At 37.0% G+C, this 22,274-nt stretch overlaps 1 protein-coding gene across 4 annotated transcripts; it reads left to right on the top strand.

Moving 5' to 3' along the window:
• Positions 1 to 218: 218 nt before the first annotated feature.
• On the top strand, positions 219 to 22,274 carry LOC117408866 (coiled-coil domain-containing protein 149-like). Of its 4 annotated transcripts, none has more exons than XM_059006177.1 (13): positions 219 to 354; positions 6,607 to 6,768; positions 7,390 to 7,428; positions 8,633 to 8,740; positions 9,556 to 9,672; positions 10,141 to 10,313; positions 11,297 to 11,369; positions 11,482 to 11,566; positions 12,099 to 12,243; positions 13,301 to 13,377; positions 14,883 to 14,915; positions 17,542 to 17,658; positions 19,316 to 22,274. In XM_059006177.1, exons 2-13 carry the CDS (start codon positions 6,709 to 6,711, stop codon positions 19,876 to 19,878), a joined length of 1,590 nt encoding a protein of 529 aa, XP_058862160.1. In that variant the 5' UTR covers positions 219 to 354; positions 6,607 to 6,708; the 3' UTR covers positions 19,879 to 22,274. The 4 variants fall into 4 exon arrangements, with proteins under 4 accessions (XP_058862160.1, XP_034766650.1, XP_033870133.2 ...); XM_034910759.2 differs by lacking the exon at positions 219 to 354 and adding an exon at positions 1,928 to 2,204; XM_034910770.2 differs by lacking the exon at positions 219 to 354 and adding an exon at positions 5,309 to 5,842.

Below are 22,274 nucleotides of genomic sequence, written 5' to 3'. Positions count from 1 at the left end.
TGACATTACTGCAGCAGGTCTAACAGGTTTACATTTCCTTGAAGTGAGGCTCACCCCTTGATTGACCTCTGGATACATGCACCTTCATTAGCACTATTCTTGGAATATTTTTTAGGTAAGGAAGTCCAAGATTAGCAGGATTAGTCCAACACGGATTAAACTACTCCAATCCGATAATCCCAAATGCACGCATTATTTCTCCTTTGGATATTGTAAAACAGAAATAATACAGCAGTGCTCTGAATATGAAGTTGCCACATTATAATCATATCTAATCTTTAGAATCATATATCTGGAATACAGCTTAACTGTTTCAGAAGGTGTCTTCTTCAAGCATTTGTATTTCAAATACAGGTAAGTGGCATGTGTGATGCTTGAGCTCCAGGTGGTGCTCTTGGATATAAAGTTGATAGCTGCATGTACAGGACTGTAAAACATTCTCTTGGCTTTTATACAGATTGAGCTCTTTACTCTGGAAAAATGTAATGCAGTGTGGAGTAGTGGTTAGGGCTCTGGCCTCTTGACCAGAGGGTCGTGGGTTCAATCCCAGATGAGAGACACTGCTGCTGTACCCTTGAGCATGGTACTTCACCTAGATTGTTCCAGTAAAAAACGGTATAAATGGTCAATTGTATGTAAAAATAATGTGATATCTTGTAAGAATATTAAGTTGCCCTGGATAAGGACATTTGCTAATTAATAATATTATCTCCCACAGTGAGAGAGGTGAGACATGATCATGCCTGTCCTGTTTTTAATATGATGCACTTTGCCTCCGAAAAGACTCCTAAAAACTGAAGTGAGGTGTTATCATTTGGGCGTGCAACTGTAGTAACGGGCCCCTCTGCAACTATGAGTTTGTAAAAAGCAAACATTTCTAAGAAAAATTAAAATAAACAAACTATAGGTAACTACCCTGGTTCAAATACTAAGCCTCCTTATGCTAATCAGGAACCTGATCCACCTAGAAACTCATCTCCACTGTCCAAATACTAAAACAAAACAAAGTATATGTAACAAAATGAAAGGTGCTCATAATAAAAGACACTGTACAAACCTAAAATCATTATAACGATATAATACAAGCTAAACGTTCACAATTACAGCTGAACCATGAGAAATAGTTAACGTGCCACGAGGATAGCATGTGGCAACCGCTCTGTATAGCACACACAAATCTTTATGTAAAAGTAAGACGGCAAGTCTTAACAAGACAGTAGTGTGAGTCCATGTTAGTTGCTGTGGTTACAGTATTTCAATTTTCTCTGGAGGCTAAACTACAGCACTTTGTCAGCATGTTTGTCTTCAAATTAAATTAAATTCAAGTTGGCTGCCTGAAGTCATACCACCTGCAAACCTTATCTTGGACGTGGTCAGAACTTTCATGGGGGACCTCTTTGTAAATTGGGTTTGGTGGCTCGGTTGTGGGCACTCTCTTTTCCCTGAGTTCAAGCATTGTGTAAGAGACACTGAAATGCAGGAGGTGGAGTCCCTAGGACGAGATGTTAAATGACTACAAACCAAGGTTTTGAAATACATTTTCTTGTCTTATTAGCACTAGTAGTATTATCACTTAGAGATGGCAATAAGACTCCCATCGCATAGCACCTTGATCCATTACTGGTTGTACTACTAATAAGAAACACCTGAACGTGGTGGCTATAAACTGGGGCTAATTTATCACATATTAAAACCTGTTACGGGTGAAACTGCTATGCAATAGGAGTCTTATTTCCATCCCTGTCACTTTTCTTTTGTTTATCTAAAATAGTCCTGAGAGTAATTTAATTTATCTAACACAAAACGGAGGGTTTTGCGCATATAGGGAAGATCCTTGGACAGCTACTTAAGGGATTCATGCTTCCACTGCTCAAAAGGACACATTGTAAAATAAATATGACCTGGATGCATTACTTCCCAACACCAGCCAAAATCCGGTTGCAAATCCTGCATCGTCTTGTGCTGGCTCCACCCTACAGCTAAACTGACGTAGCGTAACCACAGCAGATGTGAGGTAGAGCACTAGGAGGAGGAGTCTCCGAAGGATTCTCGTAGCCAGTTTGTGTACTCCACTGTGTTTCTTGTTTTGCATAGTGATGTTTTAAAATAAGACAGTATTATATATTATAAGCGTTTCCAAATAGCCATTCAAAATGAATACTTCCAAAAGGAGCGAGAGCGAGTGGCAAGGTTTGGTGAGTGAGGTGAGTACGCCGCGACATGTCATCTCTGCAGCCTGGGTCAATACACTACCATCTGGAAAGGAATAATATTATTGAACATGTCGTAATAAATCACCTGTTGTATTACAGGACTGTGGAGTGTTAATGAAGCGGGTGTCATGTTGCATTGTGCTTGTATTGGTAGTTTATTTTTTTAAAATAAGAATATGAACTGGATACAAACTTGTCCAAATTAAAAAATGCGGACAGTCTTGAATCAACATCCTGGTGATGTGTGACAGCAGTCAGTCTCATAAAATGAACAATGAAACTGTCGGACAAATACATTTAAGTAAAAGTGGACACATGTATTTACTTCTTATTTAAATTGCAGTACAGTATTATTATTATTATTATTATTATTATTATTATTATTGTTATTATGAGTTATTTGTTGTTTATCAACAGCAGTTTGGATTACCAGCAACCCCCCCCCCCCATTCTATCCTGTTCATGGTACATTAGTATTATTATAGTTTTGTACATCCATCTTTACCCACTTGGCCAGTCTAGAATAACCTATTTAAAGCTACAGTAGATGTCCCTGGGCTTTATATTGATCTTTTCTGTGAGGTGCCACTGTTCATACAAGCATGACCTACTCAGAGGCAAGACTTTATTTTCCCGAGCAGTAGGGGGTAGTGTCTGTATATTGAGGCTAATGCAGATTAGATACAATAGTAAGTCAATAATGCTTATATATTGTATGCTAGCATAGAGGTGGATACAGACTGGCTATATTTATGGACGGGACATATCATTGGCTACACTAGCAACGCCAGGAACATGCAGCATTGTTCATTAGCTTTTCATTTTTGGAAGTTTCTGCGTTTGCTAACTGGAAAAGCAGTGGATATGATTTCAGGGGGAAGAAAGAAGCCATTCAAACTGTTGCTGAATATTTTCAGTGATGATAATGTTATAAAAAGAAGCTGTTCGCTCAGAAAGTGGGTTTGTCTAAGCTCCAAAGGCTTTCTGATTACACCAAGAGATCAATAATTAATTATGCTTACTGCAAGTATAGGAGTGCAGGTTTTAAGTGCAATAAATCAATTTTAAATGGATACTGCCAATGTAGTGTCCTTGTGTAAGAAATATACAGGATACTATATAAGCAGCATGCTGGGAGCCCACCCATTTAAGAGGGATGACAAAGGAAGACTTCAGACACACATCCAGCAGAGCATGTCAGTTGCCATGGCATTAATGATAATGTCAGTAACAAAGGGAGAATTCAATTGATTGTGCGTCTTACTGAACGTGAAAACTTTGCAGAGAGGCTGTTGCCATGTTAGTGGAGAAGGCAATATGGAGACCACAATTTTGTATTGGGAAAGTAATGAAAGGATTTGTTCTTGGTAACAGCAATTAAGAAATGAATACCCTCAGTTTTAAATTCAGCACTGCATAAAATTCAATATATTTAATGCAACAGTATTTTTACACTTGAGCCATTGACTGATCAAAACAGTTTGCAGAGCTACTTAAGACGCAGGAGAGGAATTGTATAAGATAGTCAAGATCATGTGGAAACTGAGTTAGCAGCAGCTGGCACTTGTGTAAGCAAATGCGCTTTTATTGGAGATAAGAGAGTTAATCAAGGTGACGGAGGTCATTAATTGATTTTAAAGCCAATGCCTATTGTAATTGTTCAGACAGTTTACAGTACATATCAGGCAAAAAAAAAAACGATCAAGGACTGATGTTCAGATTAACCCTCAGATAAATTGCTACAACTCAAACCTGCTCGTTAGCATGTCTCAAATCCTCATTTCATTATTATTATTTATTTCTTAGCAGACGCCCTTATCCAGGGTAACTTACAATTGTTACAAGATATCACATTATTTTTACATACAATTACATTATTTTTTACACATTATTTTTACCTACAATTACCCATTTATACAGTTGGGTTTTTACTGGAGCAATCTAGGTAAAGTACCTTGCTCAAGGGTACAGCAGCAGTGTCCCCCACCTGGGATTGAACCCACAGTCCAGAGCCCTAACCACTACTCCACACTATTTGTATTTAAAGTACAGGGGATCTTAGTTCTTGTTTTGTGACCACTTCTTCTCTCATGGAGAAACTCGATAGGAATGTGTCAATGATTGCAAGTACAGTGCAGATCATTTTATACATTTGTTCCTTTTTTTTTCCCCCCAACCAGAACCCAACTGCAAATTAATGTCTATGGAAATGAAAAATGCCTTATGCTGTAAATTGTGTCAAACAGTATGTGATGAATCATATACTGACAACAACTACTGTATGCACAACAAAACGCTGACGTTGTGTTCCTTTGTAAACTTTAAAAAGCACAGTGAGTTCATAGTTAGTCATTTTTTTTATCCCTGTGTGTGTAATTGGATTTGCATCCAGAACAGATGAACACTGGCAACGCAAGGCCACTCCAAAACACAGTAGCCTGCAGTGTATCAGTTGCATTGCACATGTAGGCAGAGTTGTACAGAGACAATATGCTTGTCGTGTGCAGCTCAGCAGAATGTTGACTGCTGACTAAGTGCTAAGGAGGGAACTATGTAGTTTAGATGGGCAGTTCCATTTAGGGAGTTTATCATCAGTCTAAAACCCCAAATTAGAAGGTCTGAACAGGGATGTCCATATACAGTATGACCTGATTCATTTTACACAAGTCTTTATTGGGAACTCCGATTTATGCATTTGGTTTGTGCTGTATGTTTTCTGTTGATATTTGAATAAATATATATATATAATATATATATATTTTAAATCATCTCCATTTGCTTCTGTTTGGAATTTTGTTTTAGCTTTGTTGGGTGTTATTGGCTTTTACTACTTACACTATAGAGTTAAAAGCTTCTCCAAAACCGATTTCCCACAAAGCAATCGGTTTTGTAAAGCAAAGGCAAACCTCAGGACAGTTTGGTTTTATGCCAGTCTATTCTTGGCTTCAGGGGCTTAAACCAGCCTTAGCGAGACGCATACAGTATAACTAGGCTTGCTACTTTTCGATTGTAATCGGTAAAGCTTGTTAAATGTCGAATTCCCCAAAAATATGAGTTCAACTGAAATAAATTTATATAGGATAAATGTAAAACCACTCGCTATTTTTTTTTCTTACCAGAAATAATAATTTGAGAAATCATGTCGTCTGTGTAGTTTTTATACTTGCTGTCTGTCCAGTCTCCGTTCTGCTCTGAATGGCTGGGGGTCGCTGTCAGTCAAATCAGTGGTTCCTTAATAGGCTAGTGTAGTTTCACCGTCAGTCATTTCATCCTGTCCTGACAGATCTCACTGGCTGAAGCAGCGCTAGAATCCTCTCATTTGTTTAAATGAATGTCAATCGTCAGACTGATTGTGCACTTTCATTTGCTAGCTATAGCCTGTCATTCAAAGCGCCTACTTTGAAATTGGTGGGTTAAGGTGTAGGTAAGCGTTTGTTATTATAGGTATATGCGCTGACAGTTACTAGTTTGATTTGAAAATGGGGCGCATGAGGAAAACACTGAGTATTGTGCACAATACCCTGATCGAAGGCAGAAATCTCCACGGCAGGACGAAGCGGGCCAGTCTGCCTTGCCTCCAGTGAGTCCAGCTGTGCTAAGGAGAGGGGCAGAGCTCGGAATAAGTGCAAGTTAGTTCTGTTCAACTCTCTAATGTTTTGTTCTGTCTGTGCATTTTGTTTTTACTTGTAAATGTACGCTATAAAAGTCTGTGTAATACACTTTATATGCTGTGTTTTCTACGGTTTACTTGAGTTATTTCAATTAATGTTTGTTTGTAACCATGGTTTTGTTACATGTAGAATATGATAAAGGGGTTTCTCTAAATGAGACATTTCTCAATGGCATAAAACGTCTGTTTTTTTTAAGCATGAAGGTCGATTTCACCCGTGCTCTGCTTGAATTGAAAAATAAAGATAGAAAAAAACCGGTAAACTCATTCAAAAATAAACGTTGATATTAATCGTCGATTTGGCAAAAAAATTAAAATCGAATAGTAGCAAGCCTATATATAACATACATGTTGAATGCTTTCTAGAGACAAGTAGCAAAATGCTTTTCATTTTTTGTTATCTGTGTTTTATTATTGAGTCCCTGTCAAATGTACTATCAGGGAAAATGTAGGTAACTATGGGATCTTAATCTTCTAAATACAGCAGAGTGTGCTGCATTATTCAGACTTCACACTACCAGCCCCTCCCCCCCCCCAATACAAACCTAAAAAGAATGAAATATTCCAAAGATTGGCAATATGTGTTTGTTTGGGTTTTTGTTGTTGTTTTTATTTTTAAATTTTTATCAAAGCTACCAAGCTTTAATATACCACATAATGCCTTTTATACTGCGTCTGTATAAAATGCTGCTTTTCTAATGCGGCCTCCCTTTTTGATTGCAGTATTTGGTGTGTAAACGGAAGCTGGAGAGTAAGAAGGAAGCCCTGCTGATCCTGTCCAAGGAGCTGGACAGCTGCCAGCAGGAACGAGACCAGTACAAACTGATGGCCAACCAGCTGAGGGAGCGGCATCAATCTGTGAAGAAGGAGTACAGAGAGCTCATTGTATGACTTGCTGCCTACTTCACAATGATATACTGTAGTACTGCAGGGCTTTGGCGTATGAGTTCCAGTGTGTGGGATACAGCGGAGGCACCTGAACATATCATTTTACAAATACATCGTGATTGTGATCATGTTTTGTTAGGACATTATAAGCATAAGTTATTGAGAGTTATCTGATTCTGGGAAAATATGGAGATGCATGTCCATCTGGCTTTACATGTATGTGTGCGTCTGTGTTACAGGTGAATGTAAGATTAGGGATATCTAAAAATTCTCCTAGGAGAACTCGGACAATGAATCTCTATGAATCTCTACTGTTATTTGTGCTTAGATTATCATTTGCCATGGGCTAACTAACTATTCCAGCTTCTGAAAACCCTCTTCAAGTCTGGCTTTCTGAATCCAGGTGGGGAAGCATATGAGTGGTGCACAATGCTCAGCTATGGGCTTCAGTTCATACCACATGGCTAATATGCTTGGCCAGATCACCTCCCCTCAATCAGCTTTCAAGTAGATACTACATTTAGCATTAGAAAAATGCAGATTATGTATACCTTTAAATAACACTGATATACAATAAAAATTACTAATGATGTAAAATGTCTGGGTTTTTTTTTGTAGGATGGGGACCCTTCTTTACCACCTGAAAAACGAAATCAGGTATGTTTATTTAGCAGACACCTTTATCAGCTGCAGAGTCACTTACGTGTATGTGTATTATTAAGCAGATAAGAACTATTAGAACTACTTCAAAACCATATATCCAGTCTATCCACGTATCCAGTCTATCCACATATCCAGTCTCTGTCTGTCTACATCCATCCATCTGTATGTCACACTCACTCGAGAACACAAGAATTTATTCCAAATACGAATCGGCTCTACCACGATGCTAACGCCTCATTTGCGTATCTATTAACGTCTAGGTCATCTCACTGTCATTTAACTGTTCATTGTGTTTTCTTATTCTGTACTGTTCTTCTGTACTGTTGATGGTCATCAACTCTTTTATCACACTTATAGCTCTAATTTTTACTTCACATCTGTAGATGTAAGTTATTGACACCCACCGCAGCATCACTTCCTGTGCCACAGGTCAGCTGAACTCCAGTGTTCCAGCTGCAATCACACCATGTGACGTACAGCACAGGAAGTGATTGGGAACCAGCTAGCAATCGTTTCAGTGTTTATCTATAGCATTGTGCTTGGAAACATTTTGAAATACTAAATTTAAAAACAAAGCACCAAAAGATTTCATCAGAATAAAAGGAAGACAAATCGCAGGTTTGCTACAATAAATAAGAAGTAACAAAAATAGATTTCAAAGCCTCTGTTATCACTCTTCTAACCCAGCAGACAAATTACAGCTAAAGAACACACTTTTTTTTCTTCTTTATATCTGGTACACCCTAATGCTTTAATTCTAGGGCTTCCATAGCTCCCTTAATTACATCAGTAAATCACAACTGTCAAAAGGACTCTGTTGTTTTTTTCAATGCCAGTACAAAGAAATATGTCCTAATAAATGTGCCCAGACACTCCATAGACATGGAATAACTCTAATTAGATCAGCTTGAGGCTCTGCTTGGGTTAGAATTGGAAGTATAGCATTTGAGGGATTTTCAAATATTTTAAGACAATGGCTAGGGGAAAACAGCAAAGCCAAATAAAGAAAATGTAATTTTTTTTTAGGATTTATGTCATGGCTTTTTCTTGTTATCCATCATTATTTCTTCCAAACAAATTGCAGTAATATCTGTAAGTATTTTTAACCTGCTGTTTTTGTATCTAAATGCATTATCTGACAAGCCAATGAGCCCATACACCATATAGCCAGAAATAAAAAACGAATTTCTGGTTTCAGGTTAATCTTGCCCAGCTGTTGAGAGACTCCCGTGAATGCAATAAACAACTGGTAGAAGAAATAAAGGATCTGAAGCAGAGGTTGGGAGAAGCTCATGGGGATAACAAGGTGTGCTATTATTAATCTCATTGAAAGCAGCAAGACACATACAGCCCAGAGGTAACAGCTTGGCTGCATAATAAAATACTTTGTGCAGAATTTAGGGTTGAAAGCAACTTCTTCCATTTCTTAATTGCCCTTTTCGTATTTGCATTAGTCAGCAAAACGTGCCTGCCTGTTGCATTTCTTTTTATATGTTTTGTATGTAAAAAGATAATTTATATAAAGTCATAAGATTAATAAATATATCAGGGGGTCAGTTAGCACCTGTGCCCCGTGTATTTTGTAATCTATAGCATTTGCATCTCGGGAAGATCTGTCAGATTATGATTGAGTGAAGATAGTAGATGCTACTAATGTTTGATGAGAAACAAAAATAATCTCTTATCAACTGCTCTGGAAAACAGATGCATCCCTGCATGTTCTCCACCTGACTTCTCTAAACCGTCTATTCACAGTGATTTTTTTTTTTGCCTTCTAAAAAAATGTATCTGATTTTAAACTTTTTTTTTTTTAGTTGTTTTAAATTGTGCAAAACTATTTTAGTGAAATTAGTACTTAAAGACTGGGGAAACACAGCTACTGCCCATTTCAAGCTATAATTAAATCCTTGAATCTCACTTAGAGCAAACAAATGAAACTAGTTGGTACATTGTCTGTTAAGTGCATACACTAACTATCTTCTTTATAGACTGTATATTTTATGCAAAGTAACTTTGGCAATGAATCGTGTTAAGCGATGTGGACATTAACACAAAAATACTTCAAGCTTGTCTAATATTTAACTGAGTTTCTTTTCAGTACTTGTATATTTTGCCCCACAGCTCCTCAGAATGACAATTGCCAAACAAAGACTGGGTGATGATGAGGTGGGAGCTCGTCACTTCCCTGCGCATGAGCGTGAAGACCTTGTGCAGCAGCTGGAGAAATCACGGGAACAAGTAAGACACCTCTGCTCTTTTCTGCTTTTGGTTATCGCTATGCAGCACTAAATTTGAAGTTTTACCTAGTCTTTTTTGGGTGGTTTAGCCGGTAATTTATTTAAAGCCTTAACATATCACACGCAACTGCATGTTAAGGTAATTTATTTTTCAAATTAAAATGGAAGTCACCGTTTCTTATAAAGAGGAGATTATATGTAAGACTTCCTGACTGTCATTAGACAAGTCTCATATCATTTATTCCCAATCTGCAAGTAACCATTCAATTCTACTCGTTTACAGCTACCTATTGAATGTTTGCCAATATGTTTAATAACATTGTGGTTATTAGTTGATTGACTGATTTATACTTCTCACTTCAATATTTCTCTGTCTGGATATAACATAAAAATACCTTCCTTTTAATATATATATATATATATATATATATATATATATATATATTTTTTTTTTTTTTTTAATCTGTAGAATGAACAATTGGAGCAAGACCTCCAAGCGTCAGTGGATGAACTACAGGATGTGAAAGCCGAACGTTCGTTTTACCAGGAAAAAGCCAACAGACTGAACCTAGAGCTCAATCAAGTTCTCGGAGGGCATGAGAACCGCATTATTGATGTGGACGCTCTGTGCATGGAGAACAGGTTTGTGTTATTTATTACACTGAAGAAGAATGAAACGGGGCCAGTGATGCCAGGCAGTCACTCATCGGTACAGTTTACTACAGGTCAGATCTATGGATGTAGTATTTTTTTGTATTCTTTTTTAAATTTCATTTAATATTGGATGTGCATGATTGTGAACAGGCTGGCTGTAGGGGTGGTGTCAGGCGAGAAAGGAACACACAGACAGGCAGTACTGGCGGGTGAAACTGAGACACTGCGGCGCTCAGTGCGTTTAATCAACACACAGAGAATATAAAACGTTGAACAAAAACAGCACGCGGCACTTTGGGCCAAAATACATAGACAAACAAAACTAACACTAAAGAAACAGTGGACAAATAGACAAACAAACACGGTGAGTGAAAAAAAAAAAAAACAAGTATACAAAATAGCAATTGTTAGATTTACTTTCTTTTAGTTTTCAATTCTCTCCTCTCCACACCCGTTCTCCACTCGCCGAACACACAACCCCGAGTGAGTGAAACAGTGCATCTTTTATGCAGCTGTACCGAGACTCGATTGCTAATCAATCATTCAATTTGGAATCTCGGTACATCTGCACGTGAACTAATTTGTGCACTTCCCCGTGCTCGCATACAAATACCCCTTTTAATCTGCACGTGAAGTGATTGTGCTGTCCTCGTGTCTAAATGCAATTATATTTTAAATCACTCGTGCTACACAGACCCATTTATATCCCGTGCACCAACATCTGTACACCAACATTAACACACCACACACAACACATAACACAAAATCCACACAGGGGCGGGGGACACTGCCACAATGATACAGTAGCAGTTTTATGTAGTCCTAAATTCCAACAACTGTTTTGGTAATGACAGGACAGAAGGTGTTAAAGGGTGATTCTTACTTAAAAAAGAAAACATTTCAAACTTCCAATCACAAATGTTCTGTGTCTACAGACAGGTGTATACAAATGTGTTTTCTTTCTCTTTCAGATATTTACATGAAAGATTAAAGCAAGTACAGGAAGAGGTTAACCTGCTCAAAACGAATGTTGTCAAATACAAGGTAGCAGCAAGTTGTTACTGTATATATGACATAACAAAAAAAAGCTCCTATATTTTTTCATAGAAAACATATGACATTATTTTGATTTTGACTACGTGTATCGATCTTTTAGAATGCCCTTGAGCGAAGAAAGAATTCCAAAACAAGCAGCAGGTGTAGTAGCAGTGCCCTCACTGGGGTTCTGTCTGCCAAACAAGGTAGGCTGTTATTGCTTCATCATTAGAGATAAACAATTTAAGGGTTCACTAACTTGCAGCTGTACCAACTTGTACTCTGATCTTGTGGACATTTTCTAAAAGCATTTTCAGTGTTTGGAAGGGAGACCTCCAAAGCATACTGAGTGAGTGATGTTGGTACAATAGCTCTGAGCAAGACATATATAATATTGGTTTCAGAGAAAGTTGAACTGCAGTGTACAAAAATCAAGGTTGATAGAAGAAAAAATATTTTAAAAAAATAAAATGAATGTACACAAAAAGTTTAAATGATTAATTATTTCAGGACGTTCAGCTTTGTAGAAAGAAAAGCACTGTGTTTAATTTTCTTTCTACACAGCTTTTTGTGTATATTAATTTTATTTGTATTTTATTTTGTAAACCATTTTTTCTTCTTATCAACCTATATATATATATATATATATATATTCAAATTTATAAATACTTTACAAAAAGAAAACAAAATAGTATATATGTACATTTATATTCTGTTTCGACTTTATGTATTTTGCAGTTCAGGAACTGTTATCGAAAGACAGTGGTTGCAGTTTGCCTGCCACCCCTCAGTCCATATCAGACCTGAAGTCCCTGGCTACTGCTCTCCTTGAGACAATTCATGAGAAAAATATGGTTTTACAACACCAGCGTCAAACTAACAAGTATGGAGTGATTCTGATTTTATCCTTGCATGTTGTTTTGACAAATGTGTTCTTGTTGCCAGTTTTCAAGGGGGGGGGGTGGGGGTTGTATACTGTAAGTCAGCATTTTATTTCTTAATTCGAGCAAACGCATATTCATAGTCATTGATGTGAGTGCTTCAGGGTGATTAAAGTTAACAGTAATGTAGGGTCGGAGATTGTATTGTATATCCTGCCAACATCCTAGGTGACCTTGAAACAGAAACGCTAAGTGGAACTTGGTGTCATTCCAATATGTCCCATAGGATTAGGATTTGTTAATAAAGCCTTGTACAATTCCTATTTAATTACTTGAACTTGAAACCCTTTTTAGTGGGGTTTAATGTAAGTCTTAGGCAGATATAAAGAACACAACAATGTTAAGCAATTTTATACAGTACAGCAGAATCAAAGTTATTTAGGAAAGGTATTTCAATATTCCAGAACAATATCAAACTGAATTGTGTTTATAAATACAAATCTAAAAATTAACTTTAAATAACTTAGCACTTAGATACCTCCCCATTTATTTCTTCTGCCATTAGGGGGGATTCCCGTATGATTTTCAGTTAGACCCAAGATGCTGTATACTTTGTTTTGTTTGCTTGTGTGTTTATTTGTTGTTTTTAAACTTCTTCTTTACTTGCGTGATTGTAATTACAGGGTTATGAGAGAGGTGTTTTTGTTTTTAAACTTCTTCTTTACTTGCGTGATTGTAATTACAGGGTTATGAGAGAGGTGTTTTGTGTTCTTTGTGGTGTTGGGGTTAGGTGTCAAATTAGCTCATCAGGACATCATTAACCCTAAACTACACTCGAACAAACTTCACACAATTTAATTTGCGTGGAAAACATTCAAACAAAAATGGTTGTCAAAAAGTATGAACAAAAACACATGAAATTGTAAAAAAGAGGAGGGAGGAAGCTGTGATATTGTTTTCAATATGGCGGAGGGATGCATTTTAGTAGAGATACCGCTTACAAAATTCAATAACAAGCTCTGCCTTTTATTTTAATTGAGTTATTGTTTGATTTAAAAGGATTTTGGGCAATCGTGTTGCAGAACTTGAGAAGAAGCTGAAAACATTGGAAGTGTCTGGTTTGTGGAGTCTCCCAGGTCAGTAATATCATGTATTGGTATGTATTCCCTGTGTTGAGTAGGTGAGCACCTTAACCTGTTTTACTAGTGTGAGAATTCCTCTGACATGCATTTTCTCCCTGGACATGTATTTTGCAGTGGCTAGCAGAAGCTGTTTTTAGTTCTGACATGAAACTGATAATTGTAACAACATTTTCAATAAATCTTTAATAACTCATCCACCACCTTACATTTAACACTTCATAGCTCATAAGAGCTTTGTTTTTTACGATACCCTAAATCTATTCCAGAGCCCTATGTGGTTGATGATTCGCTGTCTAGCTGTCTCAGGCTTTTTATACAGGTATTTTATACAATACATCCATCATAGCTGTGCCTATGACATTCACACTTTAAAAAAAAATAAAAAATAGTAGGAAAAAGACACAAAACATAGAGTTGTTAAACGAAGGCCTCTTTAATGGACAACATACAATATACGGTATTTGTGAGAACCTGTGTCTGTTTTTTGTTTTTTCTGACAGAGACTGGGTTGAAATGTTAGGTCCACTGTTTTTAGTGAATGAGTGAGTTCATGCTGCTTTCAGTATAATCTGTATTGAACTTAGTGGAAGTATTTTACTGTATGGTACTGTATGTTTACATTAGTTTCTATGACACCCCACAGGATATTACTCTTTGCTGTGTGTTACCCTGTTTAACTGACATTTCCAGCTGCACTTTAACTCTTTGACGTCCAGTTTCTAATAGGCATTAAATAGATATGGGAACATACCCAGGGCAGTAAAGGGTTAAAAAATGTTCATGGTCTTTATATTCATACCAGGTTATCCAGGCAGTGCTTCCCAACTCAACATATACTCTACTTTATCCGAGTTCAATACCCATAGTGTTCTTATTGTGTAAAATATGAACATTTAAGTAAGACAAAGTAAGATATAGTTGGAACAAAAACGTTTTTCTTAGGGCTTTCAAGGACTTAAGAAGTCACATATACAAATACAAAGTATACAAGGACTATAAGTATATTATTATTATTATTATTATTATTATTATTATTATTATTATTATTATTATTATTTATTTCTTAGCAGACGTCCTTATCCAGGGCGACTTACAGTCGTAAACAAAAATACATTTTAGTGGTTAGCTATTAAGTATAGACTGCTTTTTTTCACTGAGTGTATTTACTGATAATTTTTCAAATGATCTGTACATTCAAAAACATCAAATCACCAAATCCCTTCTAGAATGTGAAATATTGTGTGTTAAAAAGTGAGTTTTTTATGCTGATTTTTTTTTTTTTAACCCAATGCATTGCTTCGTGTTTTATTCTGGGTGCTTTAGTCTGTGTACTCTTTCCATTCTCATGTTGTTTTTCATCAGCCGTGTATCACAAATGGTAGAATATCACTGTAACATGAAAACAAACTCCCAGCACCCAGCCCCAAACAGTTGATTACTAACAAAATGAATAAAAGAGTAGCTAACTAGTGTCTTTCTTTTCCCACTGCTATCCGAAGGCCTGACATACAATGTGTCATTGGGATTAGGGAGTATGTTTGTTTTTTGTTTAATGAGTAATATTCCTTTTCTCATTGTGAAATGCATGAGCATGGGTTAAGTCACGCAAAAACAAATCCATAAAACAGAATGTGTTTTCATGCACTATGACTGTTCATGTGGTTTCCCTTGTCTTATTGTCATTGTTTGATAGCGTTGAAGGGGTGATCAAACACCCCATTCACAAAGCTGAGTTATTTGAAGAACAAATACTTTTTTTCTGAACAAAATGCTTTTACATATTCATATCACTTACAAACATTATTTAAATTACTAATAGCAGATCAGCTTAAAAACAGGAAATGTTTAAAAAAAAATTTAGAAAACAGTACAAACTGCCCAAAAGTAACTACCGCACTGTACTCTACCCCACTGTACCATACATGCTCGATATAGCGCCCAGTGTCAACTGTCCATCCTTATTCATATTAGCCCTGGTAAAATATTGCACAAATAACAGGGCTCCCGAGTGACGCATCCGGTAAAGGCACTCCGCGTGGAGTGCAGGATGCGCTCTATAGTCTGGACGTCGCCGGTTCGAGTCCAGGCTATTCCACAGCCGACCGTGGACGGGAGCTCCCAGGGGGCGGTGCACAATTGGCCAAGCATCGCCGTTTGGGTCGGCCAGGGTGTCCTCGGCTCACCGCGCACCAGTGACCCCTGTAGTCTGGCCGGGCACCTGCGGGCTTGCCTGTAAGCTGCCCGAGAGCTGCGTTGTCCTCCGACGCTGTAGCTCTTGGGTGGCTGCATGGTGAGTCCGCAGTGTTAAAAAAAGCGGTCGGCTAACGGCACACGCATCGGAAGACAGCGTGTGTTCGTCTTCGCCCTCCCGAGTCAGCATAGGGGTGATATGCTGAGTGAGCTGAGCTTCAAAATAATAATTGGCCATTCCAAATTGGGAGAAAATAATAAAAAAATAATTGGCAACGACTAAATTTTATTTAAAAAAAAATAGTGCACAAATAAACAGTAGTACAACATGTTTAATTAAACAGGTATTGACGGTTTTGTAATATTCTGTTTAGATTCTGCAGCTGCAAGCCCGTATGCAGAAATACTGCTATCTACAATGGAAATTATAGCCACAGCTTCCATCATAGAATCTTCTGTGTCAGATATTTCTAGAATCTTTTCTCCACTTAAAACCTCACAGACAGCTGCAGCAGCCACTGCAATGACCTCCATCTGTAATCAACAAAGTCTTTTAAATACCCGGACATGCTGACCTTTCAGTGACGTTTGTGCTGAAAACTACCGTATGCAGCCTATGTGACCTGTCTCCTTATACTGGATTGCAAGCAGGGCTCCCTCCAGTATTGTTTCATTGAAGTAGTGCCCATTAAAGAAATTATTGTTCCCTGAATCTGCAGTTCAGAGGGGAAGAAAATGATATGAAAGTGAATTTAGGGAAAGATTACTGAGAAAAAGCAAATAATGTTAATGTGGTGTTTGTATTTTTTCTTTGTAACAATAAATAATATTTATAATGCTTTAGAACTGTATCATATAACCATTTATTAAGCACAGTTTGATTTTACAGTGGATATAAACTACAAGGATAAAAAAGGATTATGTATAACTTCAAAATGTAAGATAAACTTTGAAAAAACTGCAGACAGCAAACAAACATTTAGGCTAGTGCCTTCATCAATGAGCACACAACACTGTGCATTTTTTACAGGATCTGACATCTTCCTGAAGCTAGAACACATTTTAATGAGCTCTTCTGTGAGTTCAATTCATAACTGCATGTTTCAGATATAAAATAATAAAAACATTGATGTGGTTTGAAATTAAATATCAGTTTAACATGGTGGTTGTCATAACGCTCTTTCCAAGAGAGCCTTAAAAAGTAAATAGCTTTAAATTAAAAAATAATAATACTAATCTGTGTGTGTGTGTTAACCTCGCACCTCCCGGTTTGTAATAATTCAAGCTCCACCTGCTACACTGTTCCATAAAGTCTGTGAGACTGTGTGACCTATCCACTCTCACAGAGCTTCCCGTAAAGCCAGAACTCCACATTCATTTCTGGGCTGATGAACTTTAAGACAATGGATAATTATTATAAACAGTACTGAATTTAACCAGAAGCCAAATATCTGAAGGCACTAAAAAAAAAGTACTATTCTTTTTAAATACTTGTCAATGTGTGTTCCTTGTTTAGAGTCTCACGATTATAGATTGCTCCTAATGTATTCCCAATTCATTTTATTAGTCTTGACTTCTTTTTTTTTTTTTAAGAAAAAGGTGCAAATAATGCATTTTTTTCTTTACCCGGGTGTAGCTCACCCGTGCATGACATATGGTGCACTCCATGATCCATACATGCAGGACTAATGAAGACTGATGACAAAGAAAGTGCCTCTACTTGTGTACTCCGTTGTTCTTGTTCTTCATCTAAAGCATACCCTTCTGTGTATGTGCTTTAGAAGTATTTATGTGAATGTAGTACAATAACCCTTTACAAGGAATTGTGGAATAGTGCTTTTAGTTCCTGTAGTTATTAGTTAGGGAATCGTGCATTTATTGTAGACATAATAACAGTGTGTGTTTGTATGTGTGTGTGTGTGTGTGTGTGTGTATATATGTAAGCTTTTCTAACTTTGCTAAAACTAGGAGGAAGAGATACCATAACACTGACTGAGCCAGCTCTTGGTACGAGTCAGAAGCCCAGGTCCTCTCTGCTTCAGTTAATGGAACCGCAGCCACAGCTGAAGGCAAAGCCTTCTGAAGGTAAGTGTGTAACTTGTTTCAGCATTCATTAATAATGCACTCCACAAGCAGCAAAGTGTTGTAATTAGAGTGCATGCTCTGGGAGATTTTGTTTTTTTTAATAAAGCAAAATAAGTATTGATGGATAAGTACCCCTTTCTCTGAAATGCCATGGCATTTTGAAATGTTAGTGAATTCTGCCTGCTGACATTCAAAACGTGTGGTCTGTGATGATAGTAGATATAAATGTGGACATTTTACATGCTAAATTAAAACGTGTCTTTCAGTGCCACAAATGTCCGTGCTGAGTGGAGTGTTTAACCTTTTGACTGATTCTTCAAACATATGGGTCAATAATTTGAAAAATTAGAAGAGGTATTTTGGTTTAAGACCTGTTACTAAAGGCATGTTGGTTTAACAGGAGAAAAGGCCAGGTCCTGCAGAAAATGTGTTCTAAAGTTCACACTGTTCAGAGAACTGGCAGTACATGCCACTAGAACTCATTAGTAAACTTTGGCAGTGTTCTGTCGCGTATAGCAAGCTTTGAACTGAATACATCTGACTGAACTGTAGAGCAATGTGCTGCTTCAAGGTTGGGGTTGTGGCACAATAGCAAAAACAATACCTTGCTGTAAAAAAAAACAGAAAACTTCAGCACAGACATTTTATATAAATACTCCTCCTTGACTTTAGGTAAATACTTGATTTCATTAAACATGACAGTACAGTGCATTTGTTGTATAAACTAGGGCTGCAACAACCAGTGGATTTTGCTAGTGGAGTAGCTGGTGCCAAATAATACTTTTAAAAGTTTGAATATGAAATGAAGAAGTGTACTCCATGTACTTTTTACAAAAAAATATTCAGAATTATTGCCATGTATTTTACTATCAATTATTGTATGCAGTACATTCATTTATTTATTTGTGTAAAAAAAATTCTCTTGCACCCCGGAGACTTTCCCCACTTGAAACTAATTAATTAAATTACAGTGGCTTTTCTCCATCTAAAGTGTCAATATGATTTTCAGTTGAGATTTGTTTTTAGTGCAAGACAGGTGTATAATTAAACATCCCTGTGACAGCAATGGAGGTGGCAGTCGCTCATACACTACGTCTGTGTGAACGTAGGTCACACGTTAGAGTTTCGCATCTATGTAGAGAAGCCCTTTTCCAATTCTGATGAAACTTGCTAAGGACATTATTTTGGTTATTGATTAGTATCAGAATCTAGGAGGAAAGTACAACAACCAACAAAACACAAGCAGTATACACAACATAAAATAAAGTGTTTTATACCGCAAGACATGTATTGTAGTACAACTGCATGCATACTGGTAGTTTTTTATTTGTTAGGGGGATCTGAGTTTGGGCAAATGTAGAAAACAGTAGGGCCGACATTAAGCAAAACACAGGATCTGCTAACCAGACAACAGAATGAATGCTATCAGAAAATAATTCAATAATTACGCAATGTATTTATTCATTGACATTTAATTACACAAATAGAGCATGCATCATATTATCAACAAACAAACTACAGGTTGTGAATTAATAGGCAGACATTTTCCTGAACAAGAGTGCAGTGTTATTTTATGCATTCCAAAAAGAGAGAGGAAATAGCAAATCTCCACCATTGATGACCATATATGACCATTAATCTCCTGTTTCTCAAACAGATGATAGGATAGAAAACAGTGAACCATCTGCAAGAGAGCAGAGTGCAGCTGATGAAGACCACCCTAAGAACTCCCAGAGTTCACAAGCAGGTCCAGATGGTGACATGCCGGTTTGTACAGACAGCACGGGGCACAACACAAGCACTGTTCTATCTTTGCCCCTCTCGCCCACGGTGGAGGAGATATACAGGCGTGGGACTGAGATAGTGAAGATGACAGAGGAGCTGGCAGCTGCAGAGTGCAGTGACACTGAGAGCCCTACAATGGTGCAGTGTCCAGTGCCAGCTGGGGCACAACTGGAACTGAAGTTACTGGAGCCAGAGTCTCCTCTGGACAGTCCAGCTGACTGCTTAGGTTTTGAAGGTGACCATGTTACAGCAGCTGATCTTGTAGAAGACAAAGACGCCGCCACAGCAAGCATTGATGTCTCCGGTAGTGAGGTAGCCAATAGTACCACAGCTGAATTGAACTCCCAAATACGCAGCCCCGTGCCCTCAAAAGAACTGTGTCAAAATGAATTAAGGGAAACTAATGAAAACTATTTTGCAGAGAGTGTTGCATAGATTCTTCTTGTGTTTGTGAGTCTGGTGGCTGATAATGAAGATAAATAAGGTATTCCATAAAGGTCTGTAAGACAAGAGTTCTGCTTAAGACTGGAACTTGGGTTGATTGGTTTCATGTTTTCAGAATGAAGAAAAATGTAATTTTGAAAACTGAAACATACAGGTTTCTGATTTTTGTTGACATTTTCTGTCTTAAAGGTAAACCATTAAATGAGAAGCACGGAACACCAAGGACTATTGATAGTTAATGTTTTTTGAAATTTGAGCATTTTTAACTGTAATATTAATTATGAAGCTATTTTCATAAACTGACATTCAGAAGATTCTTTGGGGGCTTTTATTCAGAAAATGTGTTCTTTAATTATTTTGAATATAAAAGCATGTTGAGGGTAAACACAGCATATGATTCCTGTTGATCTGCATATACTACAGCTGCTGGACTTACTTGAAATCATGTAAGAAACATTTCTGTTAAATCTAGGTAATGTGAATTCCCACATTTTCTCCTGTTCGAAGGATATACATCCCCAAACCAGTTAGATTCATTTTGTAGTAATTCACATAACCTTCAGAAGCAAATAACACTGAGCGAAATAAATGCAAAACTAAAAATTGATGTAAGAAACACAAGGTTTTCTGGCAACTGCTGATTTAACAGAAAACCTTTTCTGAAAGTTACCTTGCGTTTTCATGGTCTTTATGCATTTACAGTAGCACTAATGCAAAAACTGTAGGCTACTAAAATGGGCTTTTATAGGAACAGCTTTGTAGACTTGCTTGAATTAATGGCAGGTTCATTACAGTTTTTTTTGTACAATCACACTTTTTTCAGGGGGTAAAGTATAATTTTGCTGGAAATAATTATGTGACGGTGTAAATTAGGTATTTATTAAAATTTCAGCTAGTGCAGCTAAAGATTATAGCATTTAAATGACATCAGTTTTCTCATTAAATTGTAGTGTTATTATTATTCTGTAGTTGCTTGGTTTTCGTAGATGTTTCATGCCATTGAATGAAACTGACAATTAGTCAGTCTGCATTTGTACAACACAATTATTTTTCCTTGATATTTATTAACTAGACATAGTAAGAATTATATTTGAACTGAATAATGCTTTATTTTTGGATGTTTAGCATTTTGCAAAGCTGGTTCATTTTTTGTTGTGCTATCTTAAACAGTATTGGGTTTATTAGTTACTGTTCTTAAAAATGCTATACCGATAGGAAACCATAATTGCACATGTATTGATGAGGGATGTGTTTGGGGAATTTTTAATCCATTTTCAGGTTTTCAATTTGGGCTTTTATTTCACGTACAGTAGAGTAAGGTACAGGATTGAAGCAGTGTTAGTGCTCCATTGGTCCATTACACAATAAAAACTACAGTATGTGCACAGTGTACTAACTCTGGATTTCAAACAATGTATGTGACATTAAAATTCATGGTCTAGATTTTGAATTGGAAGAAGATATGGGGAATTATTTTTATTTTGATCATATTTTAGGTTCACATTTCAGTATGTTTATCTGTCACACTTCACATGTTTTACATATACCTGGAGAGCTACTTACTCAATGATCATGAAACTCTGTGTTGGCATTATTTGGCATTAGTTATTGATAATATGCGATTCTGGGGAAATAGGGGAAGTCTGGTCCTTACATCCATAAATATTTGTCATGCATTGTCTGCATATATCTGGAGCACTGCCTTTGCAATTGCCATGAAACTAGGTATTAACCTTATTTATCTTAAGTTACTGAGAATATTACTGAGATTTTGATTATGGAAGAGCTGAGGCCTGGAAACAGGAGATACAGTGCTACCCCTTTATAACGCTGTAGTCGGGAGCCATATTTAACTGTGCTATTTGTGTTCTGTCTTATAACAAGACTACTAGTTTTAGTGTAATGGCATAACCTTATAACCTGTTCCGCAGCATAAAGGGCCGACCTTATAAAGGGGGAGCACTGTATATGCACTATCGGATCAGTTGTAACTTGTTTCCAAAGTAGTAACTGAGGTACTGTACCAGTCACTAACTTCTGTCTTTTGTCCATTCAGCTTCGGAACCTCATTGCTGTATTTCTACATACTGTGAAAATCTTGTTACGATTACTTGCAACTCTTAAATACACTTCCTAACCAAATGTACAGAAGAAGTTAAAAATAAAAAATAAAATAAAAGATTGGACTTTGCCATCTCAGGTAAAAAATATATTGCTTTAATGTCTTGAAAACTGATTACTACACGGTGATGTTGTTGTTCAAAGATATTGCCTGGAGTGTTTTAATATTTTTTCCACAAATTGTATTTTGCATAGGTTGCATTATATGTTATGCAATTGAGGCCTAGTTGTCCCTTTGTTACATGAAATAAAGGTCATCAATCAGG

This window comes from Acipenser ruthenus, chromosome 2 (assembly GCF_902713425.1).
Source record: "Acipenser ruthenus chromosome 2, fAciRut3.2 maternal haplotype, whole genome shotgun sequence".
NCBI classification, from domain to species: domain Eukaryota; kingdom Metazoa; phylum Chordata; class Actinopteri; order Acipenseriformes; family Acipenseridae; genus Acipenser; species Acipenser ruthenus.
Note: the sequence above shows the minus strand (reverse complement) of the source record. Positions and strands in the feature narration are given on the sequence as shown.

What these genes read in the sequence shown, in the direction of transcription:
- LOC117408866 (XM_034910759.2), top strand. Translation starts at nt 2,154, where the DNA reads ATGAATACTTCCAAAAGGAGCGAGAGCGAGTGGCAAGGTTTGGTGAGT. An exon ending in CACCTGAAAAACGAAATCAG is followed by an intron (nt 7,429 to 8,632) that starts GTATGTTTATTT and finishes TTCTGGTTTCAG; the next exon opens with GTTAATCTTGCCCAGCTGTT. An exon ending in TGTGTCATTGGGATTAGGGA is followed by an intron (nt 14,916 to 17,541) that starts GTATGTTTGTTT and finishes TGCTAAAACTAG; the next exon opens with GAGGAAGAGATACCATAACA.